This window comes from Microcebus murinus, chromosome 10, assembly GCF_040939455.1.
Source record: "Microcebus murinus isolate Inina chromosome 10, M.murinus_Inina_mat1.0, whole genome shotgun sequence".
Taxonomy (NCBI): Eukaryota; Metazoa; Chordata; class Mammalia; order Primates; family Cheirogaleidae; genus Microcebus; species Microcebus murinus.
This window is the reverse complement of record NC_134113.1, coordinates 7123636-7139245: the sequence shown is the minus strand read 5'-3', so window position 1 is coordinate 7139245 and position 15610 is coordinate 7123636. Positions and strand designations below refer to the sequence as shown.

The 15610-nt window shown below is 49.3% G+C and overlaps 1 protein-coding gene across 2 annotated transcripts in view; it reads left to right on the top strand.

Moving 5' to 3' along the window:
• The window catches only part of SREBF2 (sterol regulatory element binding transcription factor 2), a 62196-nt gene that overhangs the window by 36418 nt on the left and 10168 nt on the right, over window positions 1-15610 (top strand). For both annotated transcript variants that reach the window (XM_012741773.3, XM_076006964.1), the window contains 5 exons: window positions 1321-1513; window positions 2048-2229; window positions 3571-3847; window positions 6492-6661; window positions 14339-14507. In XM_012741773.3, the coding sequence (XP_012597227.2) occupies window positions 1321-1513; window positions 2048-2229; window positions 3571-3847; window positions 6492-6661; window positions 14339-14507 (991 nt within the window). The remainder of the gene's footprint in view (window positions 1-1320; window positions 1514-2047; window positions 2230-3570; window positions 3848-6491; window positions 6662-14338; window positions 14508-15610) is intronic.

Sequence of the window (15610 nt, the reverse complement as noted above, 5' to 3'; positions counted from 1 at the left end):
GGAGAAAACTGACTGGGGCTGTGGGGGATTTGGCGGGGAGGGGAAAGGCCCCCTCAGAGAGGAATGGGTGCCAGATCCAGAACTGGGACGCGCAGCAGCTGTCTGAGGGCCTGGGAGTTGCTGGAGACGCCTCATTACCTCCCTCTGCCTGTGCTGGTCCTGGTAAGACCACTCGGGGAGGTTCAGGATGAGGCTGCCTCTGGGTCCTCTTTTGGAAAATGATTACCATTTGCAGTCTAACAGATAACATTTCAACTGAGGACCTCTAATTGTTAAAGAAAGCCCCTGGCAATTGTAGTTTAATGGAATTGGTTAAAAGAGTCTCTGAGCCTAATGATCTTCCTGGAAACCTGTGGAGATCTCTGGGTTCTATACTGTATTTTGACATTGGCAGTTTCTGACTCTGAAAGCACAAAGTTTGCTTCTGGTGTTTGTTTTCGACTAAGTGTTTATTGCATCATATACTTAATTTTGCTAAGGAAGCTCTGTTTTTGAAATATTTTATGACTGTGATTCTGTTTAGTAACATAACAGGCCATTTGACATACCAATTGAATTAGCTAGGCTTCTGAGTCATCAGGAAAAATATTTAAATAGTTTTAAAATATTGAAAAGGAGTCATATATACATTGGGGCTTGGGGGTGAAATCCAACTCCATCCTTCTTCCCTCCCTCCCTTCCTCCTTCTGTAAAATGAGGTGTGGTAGGGATGGGGGTGGAGACAATGTTACAATTTTAGATCAAGAGAAATCCGTTAGATCCACACCAAAGTACAGTATTTAATCTACTTTATTGAGGTATAGTTTAAATGCAGTAAAATACACCTATTTTAAATGTATAGTACCAGGAGTTTTAACATAATGTACACTGCTATGCAACTGTCACTATGCAAGCTGTGGAACATTTCCATCATCCCCAAAAGTGCCTTCATGCACCTTTGCAGGTAGTTCACACGCCCCTCTCCAGCCTCAGACAACTACTGATTCATCAGCTTCCTGTCGCTTTAGATTTGTTTCGCCTATTCTGGAATTATACAGCAACAGTGTGTTCTCTTTTGTGATAAAGCTCTATTTTAAAAGGAAATCTCTTCTGCCTTTGTTCTTTGGAACATGTATTTTTCTCAGCCAGCAAGAGGGCAAATGTTCTAATGTTTGAGCAGCAGTTTATGAATTGTAGACTTCTTACTTGCCACCTGGCTTTATTCTTACCTTCATAAATGGTCTTGAATTTAAATCTCACAGTCTGTTTCCTGATGTATATATGTAAAGTGCTGTAAAATCCCACATGGTTTCATTCCAACCTTGAGGCACTGTTTTGAAGGTCAAAGATGAGCCGGACTCTCCTCCCGTAGCGCTGGGCATGGTGGACCGCTCTCGAATTCTGCTGTGTGTCCTCACCTTCCTGTGCCTCTCCTTTAACCCCCTGACTTCCCTGCTGCAATGGGGAGGGTCCCACGACTCCGACCAGCACACATACTCAGGCTCTGGCCGCAGTGTACTGTCATTCGAGTCAGGTAGGTGGAGAGCCCCTCGTGCCACCTGGGCATGGGTCTACTGCTGTGGCAAGAGGAGGGAGGGTCCTGTGTACAAACTGCTTGGTGCGTCTGCCAGGTGTAGAGGCCTTTTCTTTTATAGGGAGCTCCCTGCTTGCTTCTGAAAGGGACTGGCGTAAGTTGCATTCGGGAAATAACAAGGCAAACCCAAGTTCAGTTAGAGCAAGCAAAACAAATCAGGCGCCCACGCTGCTATAAATGCCCCGGGGTGGGAGAGGGGTAGAGGGGTGGTAGCTATTTGAAGGAGGATGTGATGTTTTTACCTGAGTTGCAAAACCAGTGTCCTAACCTTTTCTGGCTAACAAAGATTTTTGTGGCACTCAGCTCTATAATGACAAGGGCCACAGGGCTCCTATTTAGGTTATAGAATTATCTGCCTTTTCTTCTGAAAATAAGGCAGAAGTTTCTCTGATGGCACAAGGCTGGGGTCAGTCAGGTGCCTGGCTGCCCCACGAGGCCCTTCCTGGCAAGCTCAGCTGTGACGCGCCCCTCTAGGTTCTGGGGGCTGGTTTGACTGGATGGTGCCGACTCTGCTCTTATGGCTGGTGAACAGCGTGATTGTCCTGAGCGTCTTCGTGAAGCTGCTGGTCCACGGGGAGCCGGTGATCCGGCTGCACTCACGCTCCTCCGTCACCTTCTGGAGACACCGGAAGCAGGCAGACCTGGACCTCGCCAGGGTGAGTTCTGCCATCCGCCCTTCCCTTCCCCCCACAGTGTGGCCAGTAACTGAGCAGCTTGTGCTGAATTCAGCGTGGATAAGGTCCCGGGGTGGGTGCTGGCGATGCCGGAGAGAAAGAAGGGCCCTGCTCCCCAACAGGCGTGGGCAGCAGAGAGGCCGCCTGTGTGTAGGTAGTTCCACGGACACAAAATGATCTGCCTTCTCCAGTGTGACAGAGGAAGAATAAGGTGCTGTGGGGTTTGGGGCAGAAGAGATGAGTTCTGACGGAGGGGATCTGTCGCTTAGAAATGGTGGGAGAGACCCTAGACAGTGGGCAGCGACCAGGAGGCAGGCCATGGGGGCTAAGGAGGGGCAGGACCAGAGTGTTGGGGAGGACGCATGCCTGCCGGGACAGGGTGCTAGGGGAGAATTGATTGGGTGTTGAGTCAGAAGGGGTGGGAGCCAAAGACTGGGCCTTGGAAACAGCCAGCCTCAGGGAAAGCTGCCTCTTTTGAGTCTAAATACAAGTGCTTCTCTTAGCTGAAAAGATATAGCCCCCACTGTAGGGGTTGTCCCTCTGGAAGATCTTTACCCACTCTTCCCTGGTCTGCTCCTGGAGTAATATGAGACGCAAAGCACAGATATTGTACCAGCTATATAATAGGGGAAAAGAGGAGAATTTGCTTCAGTTTCCTAAGACTGTATAGCCTGAGTCTTCTCGTCCCCAGTAATGACAGAGAGAGAGAGAGATCTTTAATAAGTACCATGGAGTCTCCATTAGACCTTCTCAGGTGACAAAGAGTTGTTCTTCTAGATCTTAGGCTAGGGTAGTTTAGCTGTGAACTTACCCAAAAGCATGGTTCTCAGACTTTAACAGGCATAAGAATCATCTAGAGGGCTCTAATCCCAGTGGTTCTGATTCATTGGGTCTGGGGTGAGGCCCAAGTATTTGCATTTCTAACACACCCCCAAGGGCTGCTGCTGCTGGCCTCTGGGGACCAAATTTGAGACCCTAAAAGTCTAAAGGACCATGGAATTCAGCTAAATCTGTGTGACTATCTTATGTACAAAAGCTACCATGACGAACTCTGACCAACATTTGCTTAAAGAAAGAATACAGTGCAATCCCAATTTAGTAAAAAGGCTGGAAGGAAATACCTCAAAATGTCAGCAGTGATTCTTTGCAGGGGATGAGATTATAGGTGGTGTCTTTTTATTTTTTGTAGCTTTCTGAAGTTTCCCAGGTTTCTATAATGGGCGTGTATTTTTCTGATTATGGGGTGGGGTAGAGAAGAAGTCTATCAAAACAAAAAGGCCACAGCAAGGCTAGTGACCATAATACCCTCTTGCTATTTTGTAGGGAGATTTTGCAGCTGCTGCTGCCAACCTACAAACCTGCCTGTCAGTTCTGGGCCGGGCCCTGCCCACCTCCCGCCTGGACCTGGCCTGCAGCCTCTCCTGGAACGTGATCCGCTACAGCCTGCAGAAGCTACGCCTGGTGCGCTGGCTGCTCAAGAAAGTCTTCCAGCGCTGGCGGGCCACCCCAGCCACCGCAGCGGGCTTTGAGGACGAAGCTAAGACCAGCGCCCGGGATGCAGCCCTGGCCTATCACCGGCTGCACCAGCTGCACATCACAGGTGAAGGGGCGTCTGCCGCCGTCTGGCTCTCTGCGAGGGACCCCATGCTGTTTCTCTTCTGTGGCTTGATTTACCAGTTCTCCACCCTAGTTGAAGCCCCCTTTACATTGCTCTTTTAGAGTGGTTAGACCAGCCTTCTACCTGTACTCATTACTGTAAAGATAACTCGTTACTGTGTTTCATCAATTCTAAAATGCACATTTTTTTTCACAGTAAAATCTCTATGCTTGGGATGTGTCCTGCAACCAATGGCACATTATGGATTAGTTGGCAGTGTTTTTTCTTACTGATACTTAATGGACAGACTGAAAATTGATGGCATCTTAGAGTCAATGAAATATGATCATTTATTTCTTTCAATAAACTCCTGTTGTAATGGAAAGGCAGACAGGTCAGCAAATGAATAATAGTTCAGTGTGAGTGTATTAGACTCAGCAGAAGAAACATATTTTCATTGAGAGGGGTACCTATTGAGTAGAATGTCAAGAAAGGCTTTCTGGCCGGGTAAAGGAGTGGCTTTGCATGGAGGATGCTCAAAGATCATCAGCTCTGCAGGAGATCTGCCTTCTAGGCAGAGGGATGTTCCACCAAAGGATCCCCACTTGGGGTGGCTCTCGGACTAATACATCAATAGTCATGGAGTGAGCCGAGCAAGGAGAGGGTGATAGGATGCGGGGCCCAAGGGGGCAAGGCGGTACCTGTACCGTGAAGGATGTGGATGCCAGGCTGGGGATCTGTAGTGTATCAGTAGGATCTGGTGAAGAGCATATGATCAGGTTTATGCTCCTGAACTTTAGAAGATTCACTCTGATGGCAGATAGAGAATGGATCTGAGAGGATTAAGGCTGGAGTTGAGGCCAAACAGAAGCTGATGTAGCTGATGCTAGACTCTGGAAGGACAGATGAGGAAATTAGAAGGTAGAATTGACTGGACTTGGTAAGTCATTGGATGTGATGGATAGCTGGCGAGCATGGCTCACTGGTTTCTTGCTTGGGAGTTTGGGTGAACTGTGGGACCATCAACAGAGGTGAAGAAATCAGGAGGAAGAGCAACTTGCCAGGGAAAAGATGAGTTCCCTTTTGCACTTGCCTGTGAGACAGAGGGGAGATGCTCAGTAGGCAGCTAGCCATGCAGAGTCCGCAGCCCAGAAAAGAGTTAGTAAAACCAAGGGAACTGATGAGACTGTATGTGCTGAAAAGGGGACCCTCGGGGACATCTGGAAGAGCACTCACATGTAATGAGCAGATAGAGGATGAGGACTCGGGCAGAGGCTGCCAGAGAGGAGCAGCTGTAGAGGTCCAAGGAGAATCTGAGAGGCTCAGTGTTGGGAGGAGCAAGACAGGGAGGGTTGAGGGGAGCCATGATGCTCAGATGTCCAGGAAGGTGGGCACCAGAACATAGCAATATTATGTGGAGACTGGAAGGTGTTGGAAATGCCCCCGTGGCTGCCAGCAGTGGAGCAGTGTGGGCACCAGCGATGGAGTGAGCAGGAGATGAGACAGTGGGGCCAGCTGTGCAGTTTTAACGCTTGGGCTCAGGGGAGAGTGTAGCAGAAGGTTCCTATTTGTAAATTTCTCCTGCTTTTTTTCTTGTCCACTCCCTCTCTCTGCCCCTGGAACAGAACAAGCCCATACCTAGGTCTCTCTCTGATCAGGAGACTGTCCTCCTTGCTGTCAAGTTCTGGAGAATTCTAGCTGGGAAGCTTCACCTCACTCGTTCCCTCCACCCTCACTGAGCACTACCTGTCTGAGACACTGAGGGGACAGAAATGAATACAGTGTGGTTCCACACTGCCCTTGCCCCTCCCTCCCCCTGAAGGCAAGAGCTTGGTGCCTCCCGGAGGAGACAGCTCAGGCCAGTACAGAATGATTGGAGGAGCTGAAGTCTCCCAGGGAGGCAGGGTGGCCCAGTAGGATGAGGGCTGAGTGAGCTTGGGAAGCCCGATTTTGCCACCATCTGGACCTTGGTACTTCCTAAGGCAAGGAGATGGCTTGTCCTTGCCGCCTCCCAGCCCCTATAGTGAGGACCAAAGCAAGCAGTATAAAAGCCTCAGGAGAGCCACAGTCAGGCCTGTGCCTGGGACTTTGTCCCTTGACTTCAGGGGTACGCCCAGATGAGCTGTGGTTCAGCTCTTGTAGGGGAGGCCATAGTAAGCCTTTTCTGCCCTTCCACCTACTAACCTAAGTTGTGTCCAACTGACATTGCTCAGTTTTATGTTACTTCTCTCTTAAAGATGTGTGCACTTATATATTGTGGGGGGTCTTCTAGTGAAAATAAATTCAAATTGGTTTTTAAAAGATTTTTTTGCCTTATCTCTATTGAAACATTTGGAGACACAGAATTGTATAGCAGAATGTGGCCCATGTTGTTGACACTGTTTTGGGAAATGTTGCGCTGCGTGCTTCTGAGTCCTGTACAGTAACTGTAATCTTGATGCCTCTCATTGTATACAAGGGTACCATGTCCCCAGCCACCCTGAGAGGTAGACATGAACACACGCTGTTAAGTCACAGAGCCTGGCATCCCACCCAAGACCTGTGTGGTCACAAAGCTCACCTAGTTTCTCCTCTGGTTCCACTGTTACTCTTCGGGGAAAGGTGTGGGGGATCTGTCAATGTTAGTGTCTGTTTCTGCCCCACCTAGGGAAGCTTCCTGCAGGATCCGCCTGTTCTGACGTGCACATGGCTTTGTGTGCTGTGAACCTGGCTGAATGTGCAGAGGAGAAAATCCCGCCGAGCACGCTGGTTGAGATCCACCTGACTGCTGCCATGGGGCTGAAGACCTGGTGTGGGGGCAAGCTGGGCTTCCTGGCTGTAAGTACCCTTCTGTTTCCTTCTGCAAACCTAAGCCCTTCCCTAAGCACTCTCCCCAGCCAGCCGCTGACATGCCGAAGTAGGTGTGGGCCCCACCCTCAGGTGCTGACCACCTGGAGAGGTAGGCATTCATTCATTTGCTCATTGCATCAGTGCTTCAAGCAGGGAATGAAACAGACCAAAATCCCTTCCTTTGTGGCCTTTTTAGGCATAAGCCTTACAGGCAGGACATTTTAGTGCCCTGGGGTAAGAAAATTGGTTCAGTGACACAGAGCTGTAGGGGGGGTGGGTGGTTAATATGCAAGTCTACTGCTCTACAAGTGTCATAAAAATGCTTGGGATCTCTTGGTTATGTCTCTTGGTTCTTTTATTCACCCAAAAGGTATTTATTGGGCACCTGTGTTGATCACAGCACTGTGAATCCAGAAATGAAAAACGGTGCCCATCTGCAAGGAGATCCGGTCAGACCCAGAGCAGGGGCTGTGGTGATCAAGCGCCTCCCACGTGCCTGGCCGGGAGCCAGCCCTGGGCATTCACAACTGGATAATCCTGGTCCTTGTTATCAGTCAGCTCGCAGCATCTCTGACCTCGGGCTTTCTCCTACCCTAGCAGAAACAGGCCTGTTGTGCTCAATGCCCCACTTTGGGTAGACTGCTGGATACATCAGATAAGTTGAAAACGGAATTATCGTGTCTCACCTTAGTGAGGAGCTGAGAATGAATAGGAACTTGCCCGGTGGTGACACTGATATGTTTCCTGAGGTGTATCACACTAGTCTAGGTGACAAAGGGCACGGGGAAGCCCAATGTGCTTTCTGTGTCTCAGCCCACTTTCTGTGACCTTAGATTGATTCATTCAGCAGACATGACTGAGCACCCAGTCCGCACAGGGCGTTTGCCCTGTCCTCAGGGAGCGTGTGGGCCGGCAGGGAATCAGCCCTAGGTGGTGTTAGGGGAAGCCAAGATGGGCTTTCTGGGAAGGCTGAATCTAGGCTGAGAGGAGGAAGCATTGGCAAGGGCTCTCCCCTGTTTGGTTTGTTTGTTTTAGTGCCTTGGGCTGATGTCATCACGCTCATAATTTCTATGCCCACAGTAAGTGTTTCGAAGACATTTATTTTATGAAAATACAACCCATGTACAGAAAAATGCATGTTTTCATATAAACCTTGATGAATTTTCACAAACTGAACTCAGCCACATAATAACCACACAGATCAAGAAATAGAAAATGGGCAGGCGTGGTGGCTACTATTGTACATGTAGTCCTAGCCTCTTGGAGGCCAAGGTGGGAGGGTTGCTTGAGGTCAGGAGAGACCAGCCTGAGTAAGAGCGAGACCCCATTTCAACAAAAAACAGAAAAATTAACTAGGAAGGAAGGGAAGGAGGGAGGGAGGGAGGAAAGAAGGGGTTAGATGTGGGTTAGATGTGGCTGGGCGTGTTACTGAGGAGGGGGTGTCCCGGGGCTGGGCGTGTTACTGAGGAGGGGGTGTCCCGGGGCTGGGTGTGTTACTGAGGAGGGGGTGTCCCGGGGCTGGGTGTGTTACTGAGGAGGGGGTGTCCCGGGGCTGGATGTGTTACTGAGGAGGGGGTTGTCCCGGGGCTGGGCGTGTTACTGAGGAGGGGGTGTCCCGGGGCTGGGCGTGTTACTGAGGAGGGGGTATCCCGGGGCTGGGCGTGTTATTGAGGAGGGGGGCTGTCATAGATGATAAAGAAGGAAGGAAGGAGATTTTTCATTCTCGTTGCTTTATAGTATTTCATTGTATGACTAGACTTATTGTACATGTACTTATAGTTGCTTTCTGGTTTTGGTTATCATGAAGAGTGCTGCTGTGAATCTCCCTGTACACATTTTTCAGTGAACATGCAACTGCAGTTTTAGGAATGACTTTGCAGGGTCAGAGGTTATGCGTGTTTCCAAAGTGATTGCACAGGTTGGTCTGAGTGCAGTGGTGTTTGCAACTAATTGATCACAACCAGCTACAGATTCCTTTGTTCCTTCTCCACTCCCACTGCTCCACTTGACCAGCCTTAAAAAAAAAGAAAAGTGATTGCACCGATTTTCACCCCACCAGCAGTATACAGGAGTCTCCTCCCAAACACATGCTGATGCCAATTTTTTGTTTAGCCCTTCTACCATGTCTCATTGTAGTTTTCGTTTGTATTCCCCAGGTTATTAATGACACTGAGCACCTTTCCATGTTTTTAGCAATTTGGATAGTCTCTTCTGTGAAACCCTGTTCAAATCTTACCTCTTATTTGGGGTATCTGTCTTCTCATTGATTAGAGGAGTTCTTTATTCTGGAGACAATCCTTTGTTAGGTATATGCTTTTCAGATATCTTCTACCCTGTGGCTTGCCTATTCTCTCTCTTAATGGTGTCTACTGATAGCACAAGTTCTTAGTTTTAGCAAAATCTGGATTATTAGTCTTTCCTTTACAGTTAAGAGATTTTGTACCCTCTTCAATAAATCTTTGCCATACCTCAAAGCCATGAAGATGTCCTCCTATGTTGTCTGCAAGGAGCTTTATTTTTTACTCTTCACACACAGGTATCTAATCCACCTGGAATTGATTTCTGTATGAGTTGGAGGTGGTAGTGCAAGATCCACTTTTTTCCATGTGGATGTCTGCCCGCCTCAGAACCTGTTATTAAAAAAAAAAAAAAAAACTGTCCTTCCATCCCCCTACTGCCCTAAATGATGCCTTTTTTAATAAATCACGTGTCTGGGTGTTGGGTCTGCTTGTGAACTCCGTAGTCTGTTCCATTGCTCCACCACCATACGACCCTCCTGCCTGTGTGTTCTCGTATGTTGTGATGTCTGGACGTGTTGGTCCTCCAGCTTTAGTGACTGGTTTTTCCCTCCTTTCCTCCCCATATTAATTTTAGGATCATCTTGTCAGCTCAAAGCCCTAGTAGGGTTTAGTTGTCCTTATTGCTAGGACACAACTACCCTTTGAAAGGGACTCTGAGAGCCCATTTGAGGAAGGCATGTGTGTGGCAGCTGAGGACCAGCTGGTCGCCTTAAAATTGTCCCTCCCGTGTACCCACCCTCCCGAACCCAACAAAAATGCTTGGTATGCCTAACAAGCATGGACAATTCAATGTATATCTCCTCAGAGTTTTTCCTGCACATGCTAAGGTATATATTAATACATTATAATTCATTTAATGTGATTATCCATAAGTCAGTGGTCCCCAACCTTTTTGGCACCAGGGACCGGTTTCATGGAAGGTAATTTTTCCACAGACTGAGGCGTGGGGGCAGTTTTGGGATCACGTTTCTGACAGGTGGAGCTTGTGTGGAGATACAAGCGATGGGGGTACCTTTAAATACAGCTGAAGCTTCCCTCCCACCCCCAGGCAGCTCACCCCCTGCCCACAGCCATAAACCCTGTTTGCCACTTGCTTTTTTCAACCTAAGGATAAATCTTGGATATTTTTCTTTGTAGCCTCTTTATTCTACAGAGGTACTTGATGCTGCTGGCGGACATTTGGGTTATTTCTGGTATTTGCTGTGACAAACAATGCTGCGCTTCACCAGTAAGAGCTTCCTCAGACTAAATCTCTAGACATGGTGATGCTGGTTCAAAAGATACAAATATTTGAAATTTTAATAATATGGCCTCAGCTTCCCAAGTAGCTAGGACTACAGGCATGCGCCACACCCAGCTAATTTCTCTAGTTTTTGTAGAGATGAGGTCTCATTCAGGCTGATCTCAATCTCCTGGCCTTAAGCAATCCTCCAGCCTTGGCCTCCCAGAGTGAGACTCTGTCTCAAAAAAAAAAAAAAAAACTAGGCCGGGCGCTGTGGCTCACGCCTGTAATCCTAGCTCTTGGGAGGCCGAGGCGGGCGGATTGCTCAAGGTCAGGAGTTCGAAACCAGCCTGAGCAAGAGCGAGACCCCGTCTCTACTATAAATAGACAGAAATTAATTGGCCAACTGATATATATATAAAAAAAATTAGCCGGGCATGGTGGCGCATGCCTGTAGTCCCACTACTCGGGAGGCTGAGGCAGAAGGATCGCTCAAGCCCAGGAGTTTGAGGTTGCTGTGAGCTAGGCTGACGCCACGGCACTCACTCTAGCCTGGACAACAAAGCGAGACTCTGTCTCAAAAAAAAAAAAAAAAAAAAAAAGCTTTGTCTTCCTTCCAGACTCACACAGAGTCTCACCCTGGGCTAGAGTGCCGTGATGTGAGCCTAGCTCACAGCAACCTCAAACTCCTGGGCTCAAGCGATCCTCCTGCCTCAGCCTCCTGAGTAGCTGGGACTACAGGCATGCACCACCATGCCCGGCTAATTTTTTCTGTTTTTAGTTGTTTGGCTAATTTCTTTCTATTTATAGTAGAGACAAGGTCTCGCTCTTGCTCAGGCTGGTCTCGAACTCCTGAGCTCAAATGATCCGCCCGCCTCGGCCTCCCAGAGTGCTAAGATTACAGGCGTGAGCCACAGCGCCCAGGCTAGTTTTGATTCTTTATAACTGTGATGATTTACTAAGATGGGATGCACATGCCTACTGAGCACTGCACAGCTCCTCAAGCTTGGGAATCAAATTGGCTATGCTTTCCTTTTCCACGTTGACTTTCACACAGTACTTTTTATCACAACAGCCTCCGAAAATTCAGCCTTACAAAGACAGGACATCATTCAAAGGAACGTAGTGTGATCTCACGCTGAGGCTGCAAACCGTCTCCATCTAGTTTACACAGTGTCTACCTGATGTGAGCATTGCTGTTTTCATCAGGAATTAAAAACAGCCTGTGGCTCCCCTGAGTGCTCGATTTGGTGCTTCAGGTACCTTGGCACACGATTTGAGGACTGTAGGGTTAGACCGATGTTGGGGGACCTGACCTGGAGTTGGGACTGGCTGGCTGTAGGATCTGTAACAGTTCTGGGGCTTCTGCCACAGCCTCTCTCACATCAGACAATTAACAGATGAGTTGTAGGCGAGAGGTTCCAAGCCCCAGCTTGGGAGAATTCTGGATGGTGTCTGTAAAATTTAGGAAAATTTTTTTCAGGAAAATTATTATAGGACTATAATGCCAAAAAGAATTTAAAAAGTAACAAAAGTTATTTTCTCAATTTCCCTTACCGAAACCATACTGTGGATGTCTGTGTCCCAGGATTTATATTTCTTGTAAGCTTAAACCACTAAATTCAAGCCCTCTAACCATTTTATTTTTTTTATCTTTAAAAAGTTTTATACTTATTTTTTTCTCCACTCTGTGGTGTAAAGATATCCCCCAACCATTGAGATTTGCTACAACTAAAAGTTTTTCTTTTCTAAGAATTAATCTTAAAAATGTATTTTTTGTTTGTTTGTTTTTGTTTTTTGTTTTTTTTGAGACAGAGTCTCACTTTGTTGCCCAGGCTAGAGTGAGTGCCGTGGCATTAGCCTGGCTCACAGCAACCTCAATCTCCGGGGCTCAGTGATCCTTCTGCCTCAGCCTCCCGAGTAGCTGGGACTACAGGCATGCGCCACCATGCCCGGCTAATTTTTTTGTATATATATTTTCAGTTGGTCAATTAATTTATTTCTATTTTTGGTAGAGACGAGGTCTCGCTCAGGCTGGTTTTGAACTCCTGACCTTGAGCAATCCGCCCGCCTCGGCCTCCCAAAGTGCTAGGATTACAGGCGTGAGCCACCACGCCCGGCCGGTTTTTTTTTTTTTTGAGACAGAGTCTCACTGTGTTGCCCAGGCTAGAGTGAGCTCACAGCAACCTCAAACTCCTGGGCTCAAGCAGTCCTGCTGCCTCAGCCTCCCGAGTAGTTGGGACTACAGGCATGCGCCACTATGCCCGGCTAATTTTTTCTATATATGTTAGTTGGCCAATTAATTTCTTTCTATTTATAGTAGAGACGGGGTCTCGCTCTTGCTCAGGCTGGTTTCGAACTCCTGACCTGGAGCAGTCCACCCGCCTGGGCCTCCTAGAGTGTTAAAAATGTATTTTAACTTAATGATTTCCTCATTGGCCTCTCTGGAGTCTTCTTGCCACATGACCTGTACTAGGCTTTGTTTCTGCTTCTGTTTCCCCTGGAGCAACCATCAGACTCCCTTGCGGATCAGTCACGTGGAGCAGGTTTTCCTTTCCTGGAGAGAGAGTTGGAGCCAACTGTTTGCTAGAAGGTTCTGAGACATCAAAGCAGCCCTGGAATCACACTGCCCACCCCACCCCCACCCCCAGCCTCTGGCTCCTCAGTGGCTGCTCTCCCACCCTTGCCAGAGACCAACTCAGGTTCAGCAAGTGCTTTGTGGAAGGCTGGCAGGTCAGGCGGTTGTGTACACGTGTTCTCCAGTGTCCTTTCCTCCAGGCTAGTCAGCAAAGGGGGAAGACTTTAGTGCACTGGCCCTGTGTTTGAAATGCAAGTGAAGTGCCCCGGCTTGTCCCAGAAGCTGCCAGGACAGCGTGAGTGCATGTCTGTAGAGCACTTTGGCCAGGTTGTTTTCTCTCGGATCCAGGCAGCTGTCTCCAGGTGCCCCTGGAGAGAGGGTCTCCTCCATCTGTGTCCTTGAGTGGCGCTTTGGCAGTGCTATTTCTGACCCTGGCATTCAAGTCTTCTGAAGCTGTTACATTAGCTGATGGCTACTTTGAGCCCAGTAAAGGTCAGAACCATCAGATTGAACCAGACCGTGAAACGGCTGCCCTCATTGTGGAGGCAGGGGCTGAAGTGTGAAGGTCGAGGTCCACGGGCCTTGGCCCAGCTGCCCCTCCCCCGGGCTCCCGCGCCGTCTGTCTCTCCTCGGTTCCTTATTCATATTGGCTCATTTTGAATATGGGCTGGCAATTGTGGGTGTTAGAGTGAAGATATCCTGATTCAAAAAGTGACAGACCTCCTGAAAACATGCGATAGGCAGCATTGTCCCTGGGGCCCTGGAAGGATGTTATCCTGGCAGGTGGAGAAGGGACCTGGAAACTGGGCCCCAGCTCTTTGAATTGTCTGGCAAAGAGGCTGCAAAGCCCCCTCTTGGTCTCTCCTTGCAGGCTGGTGCTCATGCGGCGGCCATTGGGGTTTCTGTAGGGGCTCCCCTGCTGGGCCAGCTCTGTGGGGAGGGCGTCTCACCCACACACGTGCACACGCACGCCTGTGTGGGTCCCCTTTGCTCCAGGCTATCTGGTGTGATCCTGACTGCTGGCTGTGTGCTGGACAGTGTTGTACACTCTATGCTCAGAGGTAAAAGAGATGAAAAACTGGTCAAAGCAGAATACAGTTTTGCCTAAAAATACTCTAAAAGATATGTAATTACAATGACAGATGGGCAGAAGTCCCCCTAGGATCAACGGGGCTGCCTAGCTTGGCACTCGGGGGGCTGAGGGCAAGGTGCAGCACGGGGCACCTTGCAGATAGCTCCCCTCTCCCCACTCGCCCTGCGGATTGAATGCCGGCAGGGTAAGGACTTGATTCCAGTAGGGTGGGGCAGCCCCAGCCCCAAGACAGGACACAGCAGGAGCCCCCCATGTACCCTGCTGGGGCTTGGACCTGGTTACCAAGCCTGGCAGGTGCCACTGGAGCGCTGGCCCTGGCTTCAGTGGAGGGGTCCACTGAGGGCCTGACCCTCAACTGATCTCTCCCTGCGCTCCCCGCAAGCTGGCCTCCACCGCTTTCCAACGGCCCCACAGTGGCTGCAGCCAGCATTCCACCGCCTTGGTGTCACCACTGGTCCTTGTCCTTCCACAGAGCTACTTCCTCAGTCGAGCCCAGAGCCTGTGTGGCGCCGAACGCAGTGCTGTCCCTGACTCCCTGCGCTGGCTCTGCCACCCCCTGGGCCAGAAGTTTTTCATGGAGCGGAGCTGGTCAGTGAAGTCGGCCGCCAAGGAGAGTCTGTACTGTGCCCAGAGGAACCCAGGTGAGAACACCCTCGCAAACATGCAGAACTGGAGAAACCATGGGAGCCCCTGATACTGCAGGGTTACGGCATGTGGAGATACAGGTTGTCTCAGTCTTGGTTAATCTGTTTGTTTGTTTTAACTGAGGCTCAGGAAAGTTGAGTAACTTGCCTAAGGTCACAGACCTGAGCAGAGACTGTCGGCAACTTGGCTGGGTTTGCAGCTCTGCTCGCTGACATTCAGAGCCCACGGTCCTTGCATCACAGTGCCACACGGTAATAAATTGTGATTAGGCACCAACTGTACTCTCAGCCCTTGTTCTTGGCTCTTTGGAGACACAAAGGATGTGTGGGGCTTGCTGTTTCCTGGCCTCCGGTCTTCTGGTCCAACTGGGAGAGCAGACAGACATGTATGGAGCAGTTAGGGAACAGTAGGTGGCAGGCGGTCATCAAGTGCTCAGCATGGTGACAGGGATGGGGCTCCAGGCATCTGAAGGAGGCGCTGGCTTTCTGTCCCTGGCAGTTGATAGTGATTAGAGTCGATTGCCAGGCCTTGGAGCGGTAGAGGCCAGTCGAGGTTGACTTAGACCTTGAGCATTCAGTGGCTTCCTGCTTTCTGCTGTACTTTCGCCCTCTTTGAATTGAGAGTCGTCTGTGGGGAGAGTGAGGCTCTGCAGGTACAGGAGTGTATGGCAAACGTTAGGGATGTCTGTTGTCCTTTTCTTTTTTAAATAACAACTTTATTGCTCAACATAAGAATTGTGTGCAACACCAAAAAGTAAAATGTGAACGCAAAAGCAATCCAGCAATCCTCAGTCTTCCCACCCCAGCCCTGCTGGCTAAACACAGACTTCCCACCGGCTTGGTCACCGCTTGCAGCGTCCGGCTCTTGGCCTTTTCACCCAGAATATGTCCATACGTGTTCCTCTTCCTCGTGGTCAGATCGAGGCAGGGCCACATATGAGGGGAGAGAAAAGGCTGGTGCTGCCATGGTTTGAGCCGGCAAGGAAGGGGATTTGCTGGTGAAAGTCAGTGGCTGCAAGCATGACAAGGCCCCTTGTTTAATCGGCTTGGCCAGGTCATTGCTGGTCGCAGATTCCATAACAAGGCTCTGGAAGAACAGG